This window comes from Mus musculus, chromosome 1 (genome assembly GCF_000001635.26).
Source record: "Mus musculus strain C57BL/6J chromosome 1, GRCm38.p6 C57BL/6J".
Taxonomy (NCBI): domain Eukaryota; kingdom Metazoa; phylum Chordata; class Mammalia; order Rodentia; family Muridae; genus Mus; species Mus musculus.
This window is the reverse complement of record NC_000067.6, coordinates 119,411,904-119,427,103: the sequence shown is the minus strand read 5'-3', so window position 1 is coordinate 119,427,103 and position 15,200 is coordinate 119,411,904. Positions and strand designations below refer to the sequence as shown.

The following is a 15,200-nucleotide window of genomic DNA, read 5'->3' as shown; positions in this document are numbered from 1 at the left end:
AGTTCAAAGTTACCCTAAGCTACTTATGGCATTCAAGGTCAGCCTGGGCTGTATGACACCTCATCATAAAAGCAAGCAAATCCTACCTAGGTGGCAGAGAAAGTGTGAGGGTCTTCCTATGTTTACATGCTGAGGAGGAGATGGGAGCTGGCATGTGGCAGCCTTCTGTGGGCATGGGAACCCAAGGAGCTGGGTAGGAGACTCACATTGCTGCCTTTGAGGGTGTCAACCAAGCCCATGTGGGTCCCACAGCTCCTAAGCCATCCCTTGAGATAAAGCAAGGCGTTTAATAGGACAGACTCTGAACCTCAGGGAGGCCTCTGTGGATACTACGGAAGGACTGGTTCTTTGCTTGTGTGTCTCCAGACCATGAACCCAAGATGCAGGTCCCCTGGAGCCTTGGAAAATGTGACCTGTCCACCATCTAACCTGGTGAAACCATAGGTGGTAGCCTTAGATGTCTGGACATTTAAAAAATATTCTTTTTGAGATTATTTTAGTGTGTGTGTGTGTGTGTGTGTGTGTGTGTGTGTGTGTACACCATCAGGAGAGGTACCAAAGGAGGCCAGAAGAGGGCGTCGGATCTCCCGGAGATTCAGGCAGTTGTAAACTGCTGGATAGGAAGAGTCAGCCCTGTTAGCTCCCAAGTAAACGCTCCAGTCTCTTACAATGGCTTTAAAACAAGCCTCATGGCTCTCTTTCCCCGAGGCTGAGAAATAGCTCAGTCAGCCTGCATCTCAGGTTCACAGATTTTCAAGTGTGAGGATCCTCGTGAGGCTGAGTCCAGACATCTGGACCCCTTGTGAAAGAGCAACAGGGAGGGCAGGGTGGAGACAGGCCGAGCCCTGGAACTTGTGGGCTGGTTAGTCTGGTGTACTCGGTGATGTTGTAGGCCAATCAGAGACCCCATCACAACCGAAAGGTGGGAGATGCCTAAGGAGTGAATGATACCCCAGCTTATCTTCTGACCTCTGCCTTGTATGTGCATGCTTACTCACGTGTACACACACACACACACACACACACACACACATACACGGCAGCCTTGGCTCTTTGCCTCTTGGAGGTCCTGGTATAGCTGCTGCAGGCCTGTGCCCTGGGCCAGCATGCAGGTCCTTCCACACAGCCAGAGCTGCCCGAAAGAAGCACGATGTAGGCTGATGCTGTTCAATAACAGCAGTGGCTTCTTTGCCAGTACTTGCAAAGTGAATGCCAGGTCCCTGAGTCCAACCCTGCCAAACCCACCCCCTAGCCAAGGGCCTGTGTTTCCCTGCAGGGGTTGTGTGGCCAAGCACTGCACCTGGGTTCTCAGTAATATTTACAACCCCCCCCCCACCTGCTGCCCTGCATGTGTGTAAGCCAGAAGTCACCCATGGGTGTATTTCCTCAGGTACCCTCCTCCTCTTCTTCTTCACAGGCCCGAAACTGGTTGAGTAGGCTAGACTGGCCAGCCATTGAGCTCCAGGGATCCACCTGTCCACCTTTCCAGCTGGGAGCACTAGTAATGTGCTACCACATCCAAGTTTTTGTTGGTTTGTTTTGCTTATTTTTGAGACAGGGTCTTACATAGCCCTCGCTTGCCTCAAACTCCTTGTAGAGCTGAGGTAACCCTGAACTTCTGGTCTTCTGCCTCTACCTCCCTGGGCTGGGATTACGGGTGTGCACCACTATGCCTGGCTGGTGTGACCCTGGGGTGGAACCCAGGACTTCCTGTAGGCAAGCGAGTAGCCCACCTTCTGGGCTCTGTTTACCCCCAGCCCAAGCTCATGGATTCTGGAGGTCAAACTCAAGTGCCCATGCTTGTACCACAGCACTTTACCAGCTGAACTGTCCCTGGGGGGAGAATGCTTGTTTTATATGATCTGCCTTGTTTCTTAGGCTTTGTCGGTCCTAAATTGACACTTATCATGGGTTATGAAACACATGTGCACACACACACACACACATGTACACACACACACACACACACACACACACACACACACACACAGAATGGCATGAGAGGAAATGTTTTGTGCCCTTAGATGAGCACCCTCTCTCTATCTTCAGTGTGTCCACAGCCACTGTGTCGCCATGTTTTCTTTCCCCCTTGTTTCTGCCATTGGGTTTGTCTGAGTTCCTTGATAGTGTCAAGCCAGAACCTTACGTGGGGGTGGCCTGGTTGTGTAGCCCTCTCACTGATGGGCATGATTGTATTCAAAACTGACAGGCACAGTCATGTCCCCAGCCAAGACCAAAGGCTGAGGTCACCAGCAGAATCTAAGGCAAGAGCTAAATGAGGTTTCAAAGCAACAGGAACTCAGCTCTTCCCCTTTAGAGGGGACATGTGTCCCTCACTCCCCCGCAACACAAGATGATCTGGAAGAACTCAATTTACACCCTCAGCTCCTGTGGGCTGGGGGATCAGCAGAGGGCAGGATAATCCCAGCTTCTCCAGCAGATGGTTTCTGACTACCCTTGACCCAGTTCCCTCCCGGCAGTTGACTAGCAGCAGGGCTGGAAGTGTGGACCCTCCTCCCACCAGCAAGGACAGGGTGGCTTTTGCCTCTTTGGTGCCAGGTCAACAGGCAGATTTGCTTCAAGTTCCCGAAGGCAAACAGCTACTGTCCCTTTTTTTTTTCTATAGCTCTGTCCAGCCCAGTCGAGGCTGGTGAGAAAGACTATCTGCATAGGTCAGGCTGGAGCTGGGGGGAGGGGAAGGGGTCATTAAACCTTTCATTGGCTTAATGACTTCTCTCCTTCATTCATCAGTCGTTCCTTCCTAAGCCCTCCCTGGTCATCTGTCAGGTCTGGCACTAGACAGAGCCCGTGAGACCTAGCCCCTGTGCTGGAGCTAAGTCAGGCAATGAGGCAGCCAGCCAGGCACTGGGCACCTACCTAATTAGATAAATCACTTCCCTGGGGCACAGAGGGCCAGTGAGGGCTTCACCCAGGAGGAAAGACTGGGCTAAATCTTAAAGACCAAGGATGAAATAGCCAAATAGTGGGTGGATCTGCTTACAGAAAGAGCCAGAGGGTCAGATTGTGTATTGTGCCTGGAGTGTATACACAAAAGTCTGAGGTGGGGCAGGTAGGCTCAGGACCATATTCAGGTTGGGCTGTCACAGGCTGCCAGGAGCATCTCCTAGTTGCCCAAGGGCTCACTGGACCCTGAAAGGGCGGGGGAAAGGACACAGGACAGGAACAGCAAAGAATGGGTCTCCTAAGGGCAGAAGGGCTATTATCGTCTGGATTCTGCGGGGGCGGGAAGGAGAGGGGCTCTTGCTTCAGACTCAGAGTTGGTTAAGTCAGACCCGCCCTAGTTTTGCCCCGCAGACTTCTGGTCTGTTCCTCCTACAGGGAGAGAGGGGGCGCTCTGCTCCCAGACTTTCGTGCTTCCGCGGAACTGCTGTTCTGGCTAAGGTCCACAGGGTAGGGTTGTCTTGGGAAGTTGGGAAGCAATGGATGTTGGTGGAACGACCCCCCTCCCCAAGTCTGAGGTGTCTTTAGGGAGGGTTGTCCCGATTCCAAAGAGAACCATCCATGCGTCTACCTCTCAGTCTTGCCTGTCGTTAGGTGAGCCTATTGTGGGTAAGCGTCCTGGGAAGGGGGGGGGGGGGCTGTTTGCAGGCAATGTGTTCTGGTCTCTGGGAACTGTGCCCCGTGGGCATTGTCGTCCCAGACCCAGGTAGGGTCGGGAAAAGAGACAGAAAGAAGAGGGTACATTTGCAGTTCTCTAGTCAGTACTGGGAGTCAGACTCCCACCCATTACTGGCAGCCAGAAGAGCGTCCCAGAACCATCTTTATATCCGCTTCTGCGAGGTTGGTTTAGTCTGTTTGGACCTCCCAAAGCACCAGTGTGGTGCAGGTATCACAGTGCCCCTTTACAGCCGAGAGAGAGAGAGAGAGAGAGAGAGAGAGAGAGAGAGAGAGAGAGAGAGAGAGAGAGAGAGAGAGAGAGAGAGAGAAAGAGGCAGGGCAAGGTGAGGTTGGACTGGATTCAAATCCGGTAGTACCTGAGCCCTTCATTAGAATCTGGGTTTGTCTGAGGCCAAGTGTGACAAGACACGAATGGGACAGTGGAGACCCCAACAGTCTGGCAAGCCCTGAGCCTCCAGAGACCTTGGGTCCTCAAAGATGGGTTCCCAAACAATGCAGGTAGACCCTCGGGCCAACTACAGCAGAGCTGGCCAAGCCTCCAGCAGCCTCCGCTTCCCTTACTCTTCTAGCCCAGGGGGTTAACCCATCGCCCATTGGGACAGCGGCCTCGGACGCTAGAAGAGGGCGCTGTAGCCCGAGGGTGGCATCCAGCCGCACCTCTTCTCTGCTGCATTCGAACTTACTCCCCACCCCCACCTAGCAGATTGGATAGCGAAAGATCGTCCCTTGAAGGCTCTAGGGGCAGCTGCGGCGAGAGAGGGTCGCCCGTCCCGGTTGTGAAAGGCGACAATTTGGGACGGGGGCGGGGGGCGGCTTTCGTGGCCCTGAGTAAGGGGTGTCCAGAAGCACCCGGATCCTACACCAGGAGCGTGTCGGTGCCATTTATCCATCGCCCCATGGGGCGAGGGTCTGGAGCACTCACGTGGTGGGAAAGTTTCGAGGTAGCAAAAGTGGCCTGGCATCGCGGGGGGGGGGGCGCAGGGTGGAGAGAACCTTCTTGCCCCTCCTCGCCAAGGCAGAAAGGGAAAGAGCGGAGGGAAGAGGGGGTGGGAGGAGGATCAGGCAGCAGCGACCTGCAGAATCCGCCTCCCCCTCCGCCCCCGGGACGCCCGAGTAGGGAGGCGCGGACCGTCTCCTCCCGCACTGCCCGGACGACACTCCCCCTCCCCCCTTTTTTTCCTGCCAACGTCTATCTCAACGCGCGCGCACATACGGAGATTGTGCGGCTTTTTTACCCCTCGGGAAAAAAAGAACAGGGAGTGGAAAGGAAGAGAAGGCAAAGCGAAGAACTCCTCGGGCGCGCTCTGCACTCCGAGCCACGGCTGGGCGCGGGGACGCTGCTGCCACCGCCACCGCCGACTCGCTCTCTCCCCGGCCCTGCAGCGTGTGCCAGTGGGAGCGCGAGCCAGGGCACTCGATTCTGGGGACACAGAGAGACTTTTGGCCGCCACTGCCGCGGCAGGCAGAAGAGACAGCGGCGAGAAGGGCCCTGCCACCGCCTTTCCCTCCTCCGCCGCCCCGGCCGGCCCGCTCAGGCGGCCAGGCACAGGGAAGCAGGGAGGAGCAGAGGCCCAGGAGAAGCGCGCCGCGGCTCGCCCGCCCGTGGATGCGGCGCCCGGGGGAGCCTGGAGACAACTTTGCCGGGTGACGCGCTGGGAGGACTGCAGGGCCCGCCGCCCAGGAGGGCTCGGCACCTCCTGTAAGAAGGGCCCGCGCAGCGGCGCTCCCCCGCACAGCTCTCTCTCCTCCCGCCGGCCCGGAGCAGGGGAGAAGGACCTGCCCATCACCGCCGCTGCCTCGGGCGGCCGTGTCCTCGCTGCGAGCAGCGACAGGGCGAGGCGCTCAGGTGCGGTCGCGGGGCCCCAGCCGCAGCGCCCTCCGCAGCGCCGCGCCCGGGGTCTCCGGCACCTTCGCTTCAGTCTCCAGAGCGACTTGCGCCCGCTGCCGCCTCTTCCCTCCACCTTTCCAGCCCGGCCGAGCCAAGCCACCGTGCCAGCACCGCTGCTGCCGCTCCTCGCTTTCGCTTCACCCCGATCAGGGGGCTGCGGTGGCCCTCGACGCGGAGAGGATGGGCAGGCTGCAGATGCCTAGGCGCCCCGAGTCGTCAGCGCGCCACTGACCCGGCGGTCCCCCCCACCCCCTCACCGCCAGCCCGCGTTCCCTTCTGGTCCCCGCGGCGCCCCTTCTCGGCCGCGCGGGAACCCCCGCGGCCCGGCCGGCCCCCTCCCCCTGCGAGCCGGCGGCGGCGCTCCCGGCAGGCGGGCGGGCGGAGGCCCGGGCGGGGGCGGGGCGGGGCGGTGCGCCCAGAGCCCGGAGCCCGGCCCTGAGCTCGCTTCGCCTCGCCTCGCGGCGGGCGCCCTCGTCGCCAGCGGCGCACCATGGACGGGCTGCCCGGTCGGGCGTTGGGGGCCGCCTGCCTTCTGCTCCTGGTGGCCGGCTGGTTGGGACCCGAGGCCTGGGGCTCTCCCACACCCCCGCCGTCGCCCGCTGCGCCGCCCCCGCCCCCGCCACCCGGAGCTCCGGGTGGCTCGCAGGACACCTGTACGTCGTGCGGTGGCGGCGGCGGCGGCTTCCGGCGGCCGGAGGAGCTGGGCCGGGTGGACGGTGACTTCCTGGAGGCGGTGAAGAGACACATCTTGAGCCGCCTGCAGTTGCGGGGCCGGCCCAACATCACGCACGCTGTCCCCAAGGCCGCCATGGTCACGGCCCTGCGCAAGCTGCACGCCGGCAAGGTGCGCGAGGACGGCCGCGTGGAGATCCCGCACCTCGACGGCCACGCCAGCCCGGGCGCCGACGGCCAGGAGCGCGTCTCCGAGATCATCAGCTTTGCAGAGACAGGTGGGTTCGGCCACAGGGAAGCCAGAGGCGGCCGCGATCCCTCCCTTTTTCCTTCTCCTAGGAAGCCCTGCTGCCTTCACCGCCTCTGCAGCCCGCACGCCCCGAGGGCATTTAGGCTCCGGGCAGAGACGTTCTGCGGTGGCCTTGCGCGCTTCCCAGGGTGGCAGTCCTTTTCTATACTGCGCGCCCAGACTACAGATCCTTTGCGGCTTCCCTTTCCCTGCAGCAACTGGGAAGCACCCTGCCCTTCATCCTGGCTCACGGGAATTGGGCCCCAGCGCCTCTGGGCGCGCGTCCCCCTCCCGGCAGATGCGCGCAGCCCTGGCTCTGCGGGCACTTGCTTAGTGATTGCTTAATGTTTTTGTTTCCCACGATCCGAGTGTAGGCTTAGCAGTGTAGAGATGGAGATGTGTGTGCTTGTTGATATACGTGGGCAGGAGAGGAGAGGGAAAGGGAGAGAGAGAGGGAGAAAGAGAGGGAGAGAAAGAGGGAGAGAGAGAGAGGGAGAGGGAGAGAGAGAGGGAGAGAGAGAGAGAGAGAGAGAGAGAGAGAGAGAGAGAGAGAGAGAGAGAGAGAGGCTCCCGGGGCCGCTTGCGTCGCCCGGCGGCATGGGCTTGCCAGGATTGCTGAAGCATCGGTGGGGAGAGCTAGGCAACCTCCCTTCCGATTGTGTGGGCACCAGAGTCGGCGGAAGGCAGCTTCTCAACAGGTCCATCATTTACGCAAAGAAGCGGCTCAGGAACAGCCTCATGCCTTTAGGCTTGCCTGGCAGCAGCCGCAGCCCTCTCTGGTCCAGGGAAGAGGGGCAGAGTTTGTAGTTAACAAAGAGTGGGATTCCTTTCTGCAATGTCCTCCCAGGCCCCGTGTTGCAAAGCTCTGTCCACTATCTAAATATAAAATTCAGAGAAAAAGAAAAGAAAAAAATCTTTGGGAAGTTTAAAAAGGAGGAAAATTTCCCGGGCAGAAACGGTGTAAGTGTTTAGACATCGCTGTCCTTTTCAGGACTTGAATGAGCCAGGCTGGCTTTTGTGCTGGGAGCTCAGCCCCATTTGTGCAGAGGGGACTGCAGAGAAGGTCGCAGAGGGGGAAGCCCGATGTAGTCAGGGTGGGGGACAAGCAGGGAGCCTGGGAAGAGGAGGGGGGATCAGCTATGCTCCTGGCTGCGAATGCCCCTCTACTCTCCCAGGCATCGGGCAGACCCTGCCTGTGCTGCTGCTGGGGATAAAAAGGGATGAAAAGTTTTGCATGGCCGGGTGTGGAGAAAGGCAGAGACAATCAAGGCCGGTTTGTGCTTAGAAAGAAATACATTGCCATTTTAGCTGTCCGCCAGAGTCAGGGAAAGCTCGACATGCAATTAGAGGGCTTGGATTAAAAGGTGCATTGGGGCCCAGAAGGGAAACGTGACTCGGGAAGGTCAAGAGGCCTTTTGGTCCCGGTGGCACAAAATGACAGCGGGGGCTGTTATATTTCTGGTCCGATTCACGGAGCCAGCTCTTTAACTTATAAATAACAGATTCAGGTCACAGGCAGCTTGGCCAAGAGCAGCTTTTAAGGCTGCAGTTTCCCCCTTTTCAAAGTCAGACGTCAGTGTTATTAGAGGAGCCAGTGAGAGCTGAGGAAGGGGCTAGGGCGGGGCGGGGGGGGCTTGGTGGGAGGTGTGATAGCACCAGCCATGCCTGCTGAATAGGTAGAGACCGTCAGAGGGAAGGGCTGATGGAATGTACTGTGAGAAAGGGACATAATTTCTCATCTGGCAGAACTATTCTTCTGGCTGTACTGAATTATTGATATGACTTAACAACCCCACCAACACCTTTGAGATCTCCAGCTGCTGCCTTCTGGGAGTCAGGGTCTGGTCAAAGGATCGGACCTTGAGTTTTCAAGGCTGCCTATCCTGTCCCTTGGAACTCCTTAGAAACAGGGGCTGCTGCCCTTTGCAGCATGCAGGATGCAACACTTGTATGTCAGAAACTCAGAAACTCGGATACAGAGCTTGCCTGTTTGCAGTGGAGGTCCCACCGAGACTTGGGTCAGATCATGCTTAGGTAAACATTGGAAAGAGGCTGTAGGTGGCTCAGCTTGGTTTCGCAATGCTCCAAGTTAACCAGAAAGAAGACAACGAAGAAGAAAAAGCCCCATTTAAATAACCTACCCCCAAATCCTCCCTGCAATCTTAGTTTTGTTTTCAGAGACCCATAACAACGTGTTAAGATTTTGGCCTCCTGACAAGTTGAACTTTGAGGCCAGACAATCCGATCTCCAGGGAGCCCTGGCCTGGGAGAGGTGAGGCAGGATTTTTATAGGTCTGGACCTTCTGGCTCCACCCTAGACCTGTTTTCTCAATGGGAAGTGCTTCTTCTGCCTCTGGCAGGTCATGGCAGAAACCTGGGCCCCAGGAATGGTATTTCTGGTCAGTAACAATTTCCAGCTGTGGCGAATGTTCATTCCAACCTCACACAGCAGAGTCCATTCCCTATTGCCTTGTGTTCTCCAGGAATTAACTTGGCCTGTTCTTCCCCGTCTCCACAGATGGCCTCGCCTCCTCCCGGGTCCGCCTGTACTTCTTCGTCTCTAATGAAGGCAACCAGAACCTATTCGTGGTGCAGGCCAGCCTGTGGCTGTACCTGAAACTGCTCCCCTATGTCCTGGAGAAGGGCAGCAGGAGGAAGGTACGGGTCAAGGTGTACTTCCAAGAACAGGGTCACGGAGACAGGTGGAATGTGGTGGAGAAGAAGGTGGACCTGAAACGTAGCGGCTGGCATACCTTTCCCATCACAGAGGCCATCCAGGCCTTGTTTGAGCGAGGGGAGAGACGCCTTAACCTGGATGTGCAGTGTGACAGCTGCCAGGAGCTGGCCGTGGTGCCTGTGTTCGTGGACCCCGGTGAGGAGTCACACAGGCCCTTTGTAGTGGTGCAGGCCCGCCTGGGCGATAGCAGACATCGCATCCGCAAACGGGGCCTAGAGTGTGATGGGCGGACCAGCCTCTGTTGCAGGCAACAGTTCTTCATCGACTTTCGGCTCATCGGCTGGAACGACTGGATCATTGCGCCCACTGGCTACTACGGGAACTACTGTGAGGGCAGCTGCCCGGCCTATCTGGCCGGGGTCCCTGGCTCAGCTTCCTCCTTCCACACAGCCGTGGTGAACCAGTACCGCATGCGTGGCCTGAACCCTGGGCCCGTGAACTCTTGCTGCATCCCTACCAAGCTGAGCTCCATGTCCATGCTCTACTTTGATGACGAGTACAACATTGTCAAGCGGGATGTGCCCAACATGATCGTGGAGGAGTGTGGCTGCGCCTGACAGAGGCAACGGGGGCGGAGCACAGGCCCATGGGTCTTTGAGGGAGCAGGAGAGGCAGGTGGGCTGAGTGTGGTTGTTCCATTGGGCCGTGAAGAGTGCCAGGGTGAGGCCTGAAATAATGTTCTCCCGCTTTGTAGAAAACCAGTCAGGACCAGAGGGAGAATCCCTCTGTGGCACGAGAGACTCCTAACTGCACACATAGACACGCATAGCCAGACTCACGCAGTCTGCCACCCACACAGCAGCCTCTGGGATACCAGCAAACGGATGCGGTGACAAATGGCACCAATGCCTGTCAGTCTGAAAGAATGGGGTGAGCAGCCACCATTCCCACCAGCTGGCCGGGCACTCTGAATTGCGCCTTCTGAGCACACATAAAAGCACACAAAGACAGAGGACACAGAGAGAGTGAGCCAGAGAGCCACCAAGAGGAAAAGCAGGGTGGGAGCACAGGCGGGTGGAGGGCCATGTGTCCCTGACTTGTCCCAGGTTCTTCACCGAAGCGCCTGGCACAGTCCTGCCTGCTCACTGCCCGCCTGGCATCCTCCATGCTTTGAGGCCAGCAGAGCTGTGCCACCCCTGTTCTTGGAGAGGGCAAGTAGCCCAGGAGCGACTCACCTGTCACAGAGACCATGGAGCAGGGACAGTGACCCTTTGATGGTCTGTCACTTGCGTCCCCCATGTGACTTATATATGTGTGTATGTGTGTTTGTTTTCGGGGGTGTTGGGGGAGGGAGAGAAGAAGGGTCTTAATTTTATGCTTTAAATTCATCTCCAACAACTGACAGGTCACTGGTGCCAGTTGCAGAATTGAAAAGAGCCTATCAGCTATGGCCTTTGAAGCGGAAAGGCCAAACGATTCGAAGTGAGAAGGAAAGAAAAATGTTGCAATCGGTGCCCTTTGCTGGGGACTTCCTCCTGGTGTTATGCTTAGAGGGGAGGGCCACTGGCAAGGGGGAGAGACAGGGGAGGCAGTGGCAGAGTGAGGCTGTTCTGAGGAGCTGCTCAGCTGGGCTTGGAGAGAGAGGGAGAGCTTTTGGTTGCTTTGCAGAAGTTGTTCCCGAGGGTGAGCCCTGGCTTCAGGGTTGTCCGTGGACATGTCCCCTGCCCAGTTCACTTGCCCTCCCGCCTGCTCCACAATGCACTTGCGGTCCTGAGTGAATGCACACCACAATAGCACTTGCAGGTCTACGTGTGTCCAGAAGTGGCCCTGGGGCGAGAGCTTGACGTGGCTGTCCTCGTGGATGTCCAAGTGCCACGTGAACTATGCAATTTAAAGGGTTGACCCACACTAGGCGAAACTGGACTCGTACGACTCTTTTATATTTTTATACTTGAAATGAAATCTTTTGCTTCTTTTCTAAGCGAATGATTGCTTTCAATGTTTGCACTGATCTAGTTGCATGGTTAGTCAGAAACTGCCATTTGAAAAAAAAAGTTATTTTTATAGCTGCAGAAAAATGAATACAGTTAAATGTATTATACATAATTTTGGAACCAAAGAGGCCAGCGGATCAGTTTTAATTTTTATTAGATGGTGAGGCCATCTTCTATGAGGTAGATGTTCTAAACAATCCTTCGAGTGGCCTGCCAGTGTTTCAGGGTATAAATGATTTTTTTTTTATTCAGTTGATGTGTCTTTTCTGTCCGTACACACCCAGAAGGTAGAGTAAAATAAATGACTGGTGGAGTGAAGGTGTGTGCTGTAAGTCCTCACCTTTAGTTTATTTAATAAATCCCTCCTTAGGTTCTGTTTCATAATAACTTAAAACCAAACAATTTTCCCCCACAGACTGGCTGTCTTAAGTATTTTACGTTCATGTACAGTATAAGACAATAAAAGATGGAGTGCCACGGGCTTCCTGCCTTGTGTGATGTCTGGGGCAGTGGGCAGCTGGGAGGAGGGGTTTGGTCCAGGTGTCCAGTTCCGATGCCAGAAGTCCCCACGGCCTGTTCCCTACACTCTCAGAGCCCTTGCCTGACACATATGTCACACAGAAGCTAGAAGAGATGGCAGAAGACCAGCTGAAAGGCAATTAGCAAATTAGCGAATTACAAATTTGTTTACCGTTCCAGTCCCCAACTAGTTATGTTCTGCTGGTGTTCCAAAGCTGGATCTCTCGGCTTTTCAAAAGTACTGTGGGACTTGACACCAACCTCGATGATGACCTGAGTTCAAGCCCAGGGTCCCACATAGAGAGAGGGAAGAGTGGTCTAGTTTCTATGGATTGTTCTCTGGTCTCTACACACATGCTGTACACAACACACACACACACACACACACACACACACACACAAATGGGGTCAGAGAATAAGTGAAAAATTTGTGCTAGTTAAGCCTCCAGGCTGTGGAGGAAGGGAGCTCTTTCTCCCACATCCCAGCCCTCTGTGCTCACCTCCAGGTAACTGAGGGGATAGGTGTAGATCCTGTCATTAGAGGGTAAGCAGACGCTGCGACAGTCTCAACTGTTGGAAGAGGAGGAACTGATGGCCTTAGTAGCTACTACAGCACAGCCACCCTCAGGTACCACTTAGAGATCTATTCAGTTCTGTCATCTCACAAACCCTGCCTGAATCACACATCCTTGCTTCCCAAAGAGTGGGAGGTGAAGCTGAGATCCCAGATCCACCCTACCCAAGGTCACTCCACCCGGACAGGGGCCCTGGTTACAGGCCACCCATCTATACCCATCTATCTGCCTAATTATGAGGACTGTAGACTTACAAATAGCCTTCATCTGAGCTCTGCAGGCCTGACAGGCCTTTTTTTTTTCTTTTAAGTGCTCACTAATTTGGCTAGACTAATTGGCCAGCAAGTACAGGAGACTCCCCCTGTCCACAGTTTCCCAACCTTGGGACTATAGGTATAGGCCTGGCTTTTATATAGACCTGGGGACCTCATGCTTATGTGACAAGCACATTACAGACTGAAGTGTCTTCCTAGCCCTGCCCTGAGATGGTTTTGCAGGTGGAAGAATGAAAGTCACCAAAGAAAAAAGTGCACATGAAGGGCTTGGGGCTCCAGAGTCCTGAGAGCCAACAGCCACTGAGCCACTGCTCGCCCGGCCTGGCATGCCTGTCTATGGGCCCAGGTCACACACTTGCCAAGACTGGAAGATCCAATGAAGCCGGGTACTGTGAGTCTGGGTTTCCTGGGTTTTCTGGCTTCCCTGGGCTTTCATTCTCTTCTCCCAACATAGTTCAGGCTTGCCTCAAACTTATATGTATCCCAGGATGACCTGGAATTCCTGGTTCTTCTGCCCCGACCTCCCCAGTGCTAGGATTATAGGCATGTGTCGTCTTGCATGGCGTGTGGAGTTTTGGGACTTGAACCCAGGGATTCATGCATGTCAACCAACAGCTACTGCTTTAGCTCTATGACTTTCATTTCTCAGTCTCTATCTTTCTTCTGCAATTCTCTTCTCTCTCAGGTGGTCCTGGCCCAAAGGATCCAGGTTTCCCGCAGGCGTCCCTGGAGGCTCTGCCAGGCCCCGTGCCTCTGGCTCAAGCCCCTGGTTGTAAGAGATCCTCCCTGCCTTACCTTCTCATGCTTTCTAGGGTCTTACCTCACGCGTTCATCCTGGGCCCCATCAGCAGGATGGACAGAGTCTGGAGGCAACCATTCCCAGCCCTCAGGAGTGTTCCCTTCTATGCTCTGCTGTGTCCAATATTCGTCTTGTGAAGTTCATTCTCAGCTGACCTTCAAACATACCCTGGGTCTTCACTGATGCCAGGGAGCTCACAGCCTTGAGGTGGAGGGCTGTGGGGGATGGGAGAGTGGAAGACAAACCCAACTCTACCTCCCCTCTCCCACACACCCTAGGCAGGCACGCAAGGGAAGATCAGTGCTAGAGGCCCCCAGGTTGTCCTTGGTTGGTGTTTTCTTCAAGGCCTCCTGGGCTGGCTCAGAACAGGACAGTGAGGGGCCCTGCAGCTCATAGCCAGGATGAAGCAGGGCCTTGTCCCTGGGATGGTGTGATGGACAGACGCCATCAGTAGGGTTCCTACCACAACTCCAAGTGAAGACCTGGAGGAGGGATGGGCGGCTTTGGTCTGTGGCAAGGCTCCTGGAGCTCAGGCTGGTCCTGGCTATGTGTACCAGGCTCTGAACTATGCCCTGGCAGCAGCATTGCCGAGGCCTTGGACATGTGTGGAGATTGGAGAATTCTGCCAATCTGGAGATAGAGGGAGGGGCCTAGGAGATCATAGACTACCAATAAAGGATGCTGAAGACAGTAAGCCTTCTTGCTGCTGCTGTTTCTGAGATAGGGGTGCATGTAGCCCATAGCTGAGGATGACCTTGGACTGACTCTCCTGTGTCTACTATGTAACTGCTGGAATTACAGGCATAGGCAGCCAGGCCTGGGATGTCAACCCAGGACGTCAGGCATGCTAACCCAGCATTCACTACAGGCTGACACACATTTCAGTTTTCTTCCTCATATGAGTGGTACTTTGTGACCTGGCCAGTCATTTTTTTTAAAGTAAGGGCCACTCTTGGCAGTTGGGAGCTCTAATCACTTGCCCTGCAGCAGCTCGGTAAGCTGGGCTGGGTGGACACAGGTACTCTGTGGCCTACGTAGGTGTCCTTAGTGCAGTGTCTCAGCTGCTGCAGCTTTTCTCTGGCCATTTCCTGCCAAGGTATTATCTTTTTTGGATATTTTATTTATTTACATTTAAAATGTTATCCCCTTTCCCAATTCCTCCCCCCACAAACCCCCTATCCCATTCCCCCTCCTCTTACTTCTATGAACATGTGCCCCCACTCACCCACTCTCACCTCCCTGTTCTCGAATTCCCCTACACTGGGGCATCAAGCCTTCATAGGATCTAGGGCCTCTCTTCCCATTGATGCCTGACAAGGCCATCCTCTGCTACTTATGCAGCTGGAACCATGGGTCCCTCTATGTATACTCTGGTTGGTGGATTAGACCCTAGGAGTACTGGTTGATTGATATTGTTGTTCTTCCTATGGGTTGCAAATCCCTTCAACTCCTTCAGTCCTTTTTCTAACTCCTCCATTGGGGAGCCTGTGATCAGTTCAATGGTTGGCTGCAGAGCTTCAGTTCAGGCTCTGGCAGGGCCTCTCAGGAGACAGCTATATCAGGCTCCTGTCAGCATGCACTACTTGGCATCCATAATAGTGTCTGGGTTTGGTGACTATATGGGATGGATCCTCAGGTGAGGCAGTCTCTGGATGGCCTTTCCTTCAGTCTCTGCACCACACTTTGTTTCCATATTTGCTTCTGTGAGTATTTTGTTACTGTCGAGGCATTATCTCAACGTCCCTGCAAATCCAGAGACAGAATACTTTAAAGGCAGAGCTTTGATCTGGTCATTTATTCACTTGACAAACTTTTACTGAGTGCCAGCTTTGTGTGACATTTATACATTATCAATTTAGTTCTCACAAACTGG

The 15,200-nt window shown here is 55.2% G+C and overlaps 1 protein-coding gene across 1 annotated transcript; it reads left to right on the top strand.

Moving 5' to 3' along the window:
• Positions 1 to 4,855: 4,855 nt before the first annotated feature.
• Inhbb (inhibin beta-B) lies at positions 4,856 to 11,641 on the top strand. Its single transcript, NM_008381.4, has 2 exons — positions 4,856 to 6,477; positions 9,007 to 11,641. Exons 1-2 carry the CDS (start codon positions 6,018 to 6,020, stop codon positions 9,780 to 9,782), a joined length of 1,236 nt encoding a protein of 411 aa, NP_032407.1. The 5' UTR covers positions 4,856 to 6,017; the 3' UTR covers positions 9,783 to 11,641.
• Positions 11,642 to 15,200: the final 3,559 nt, after the last annotated feature.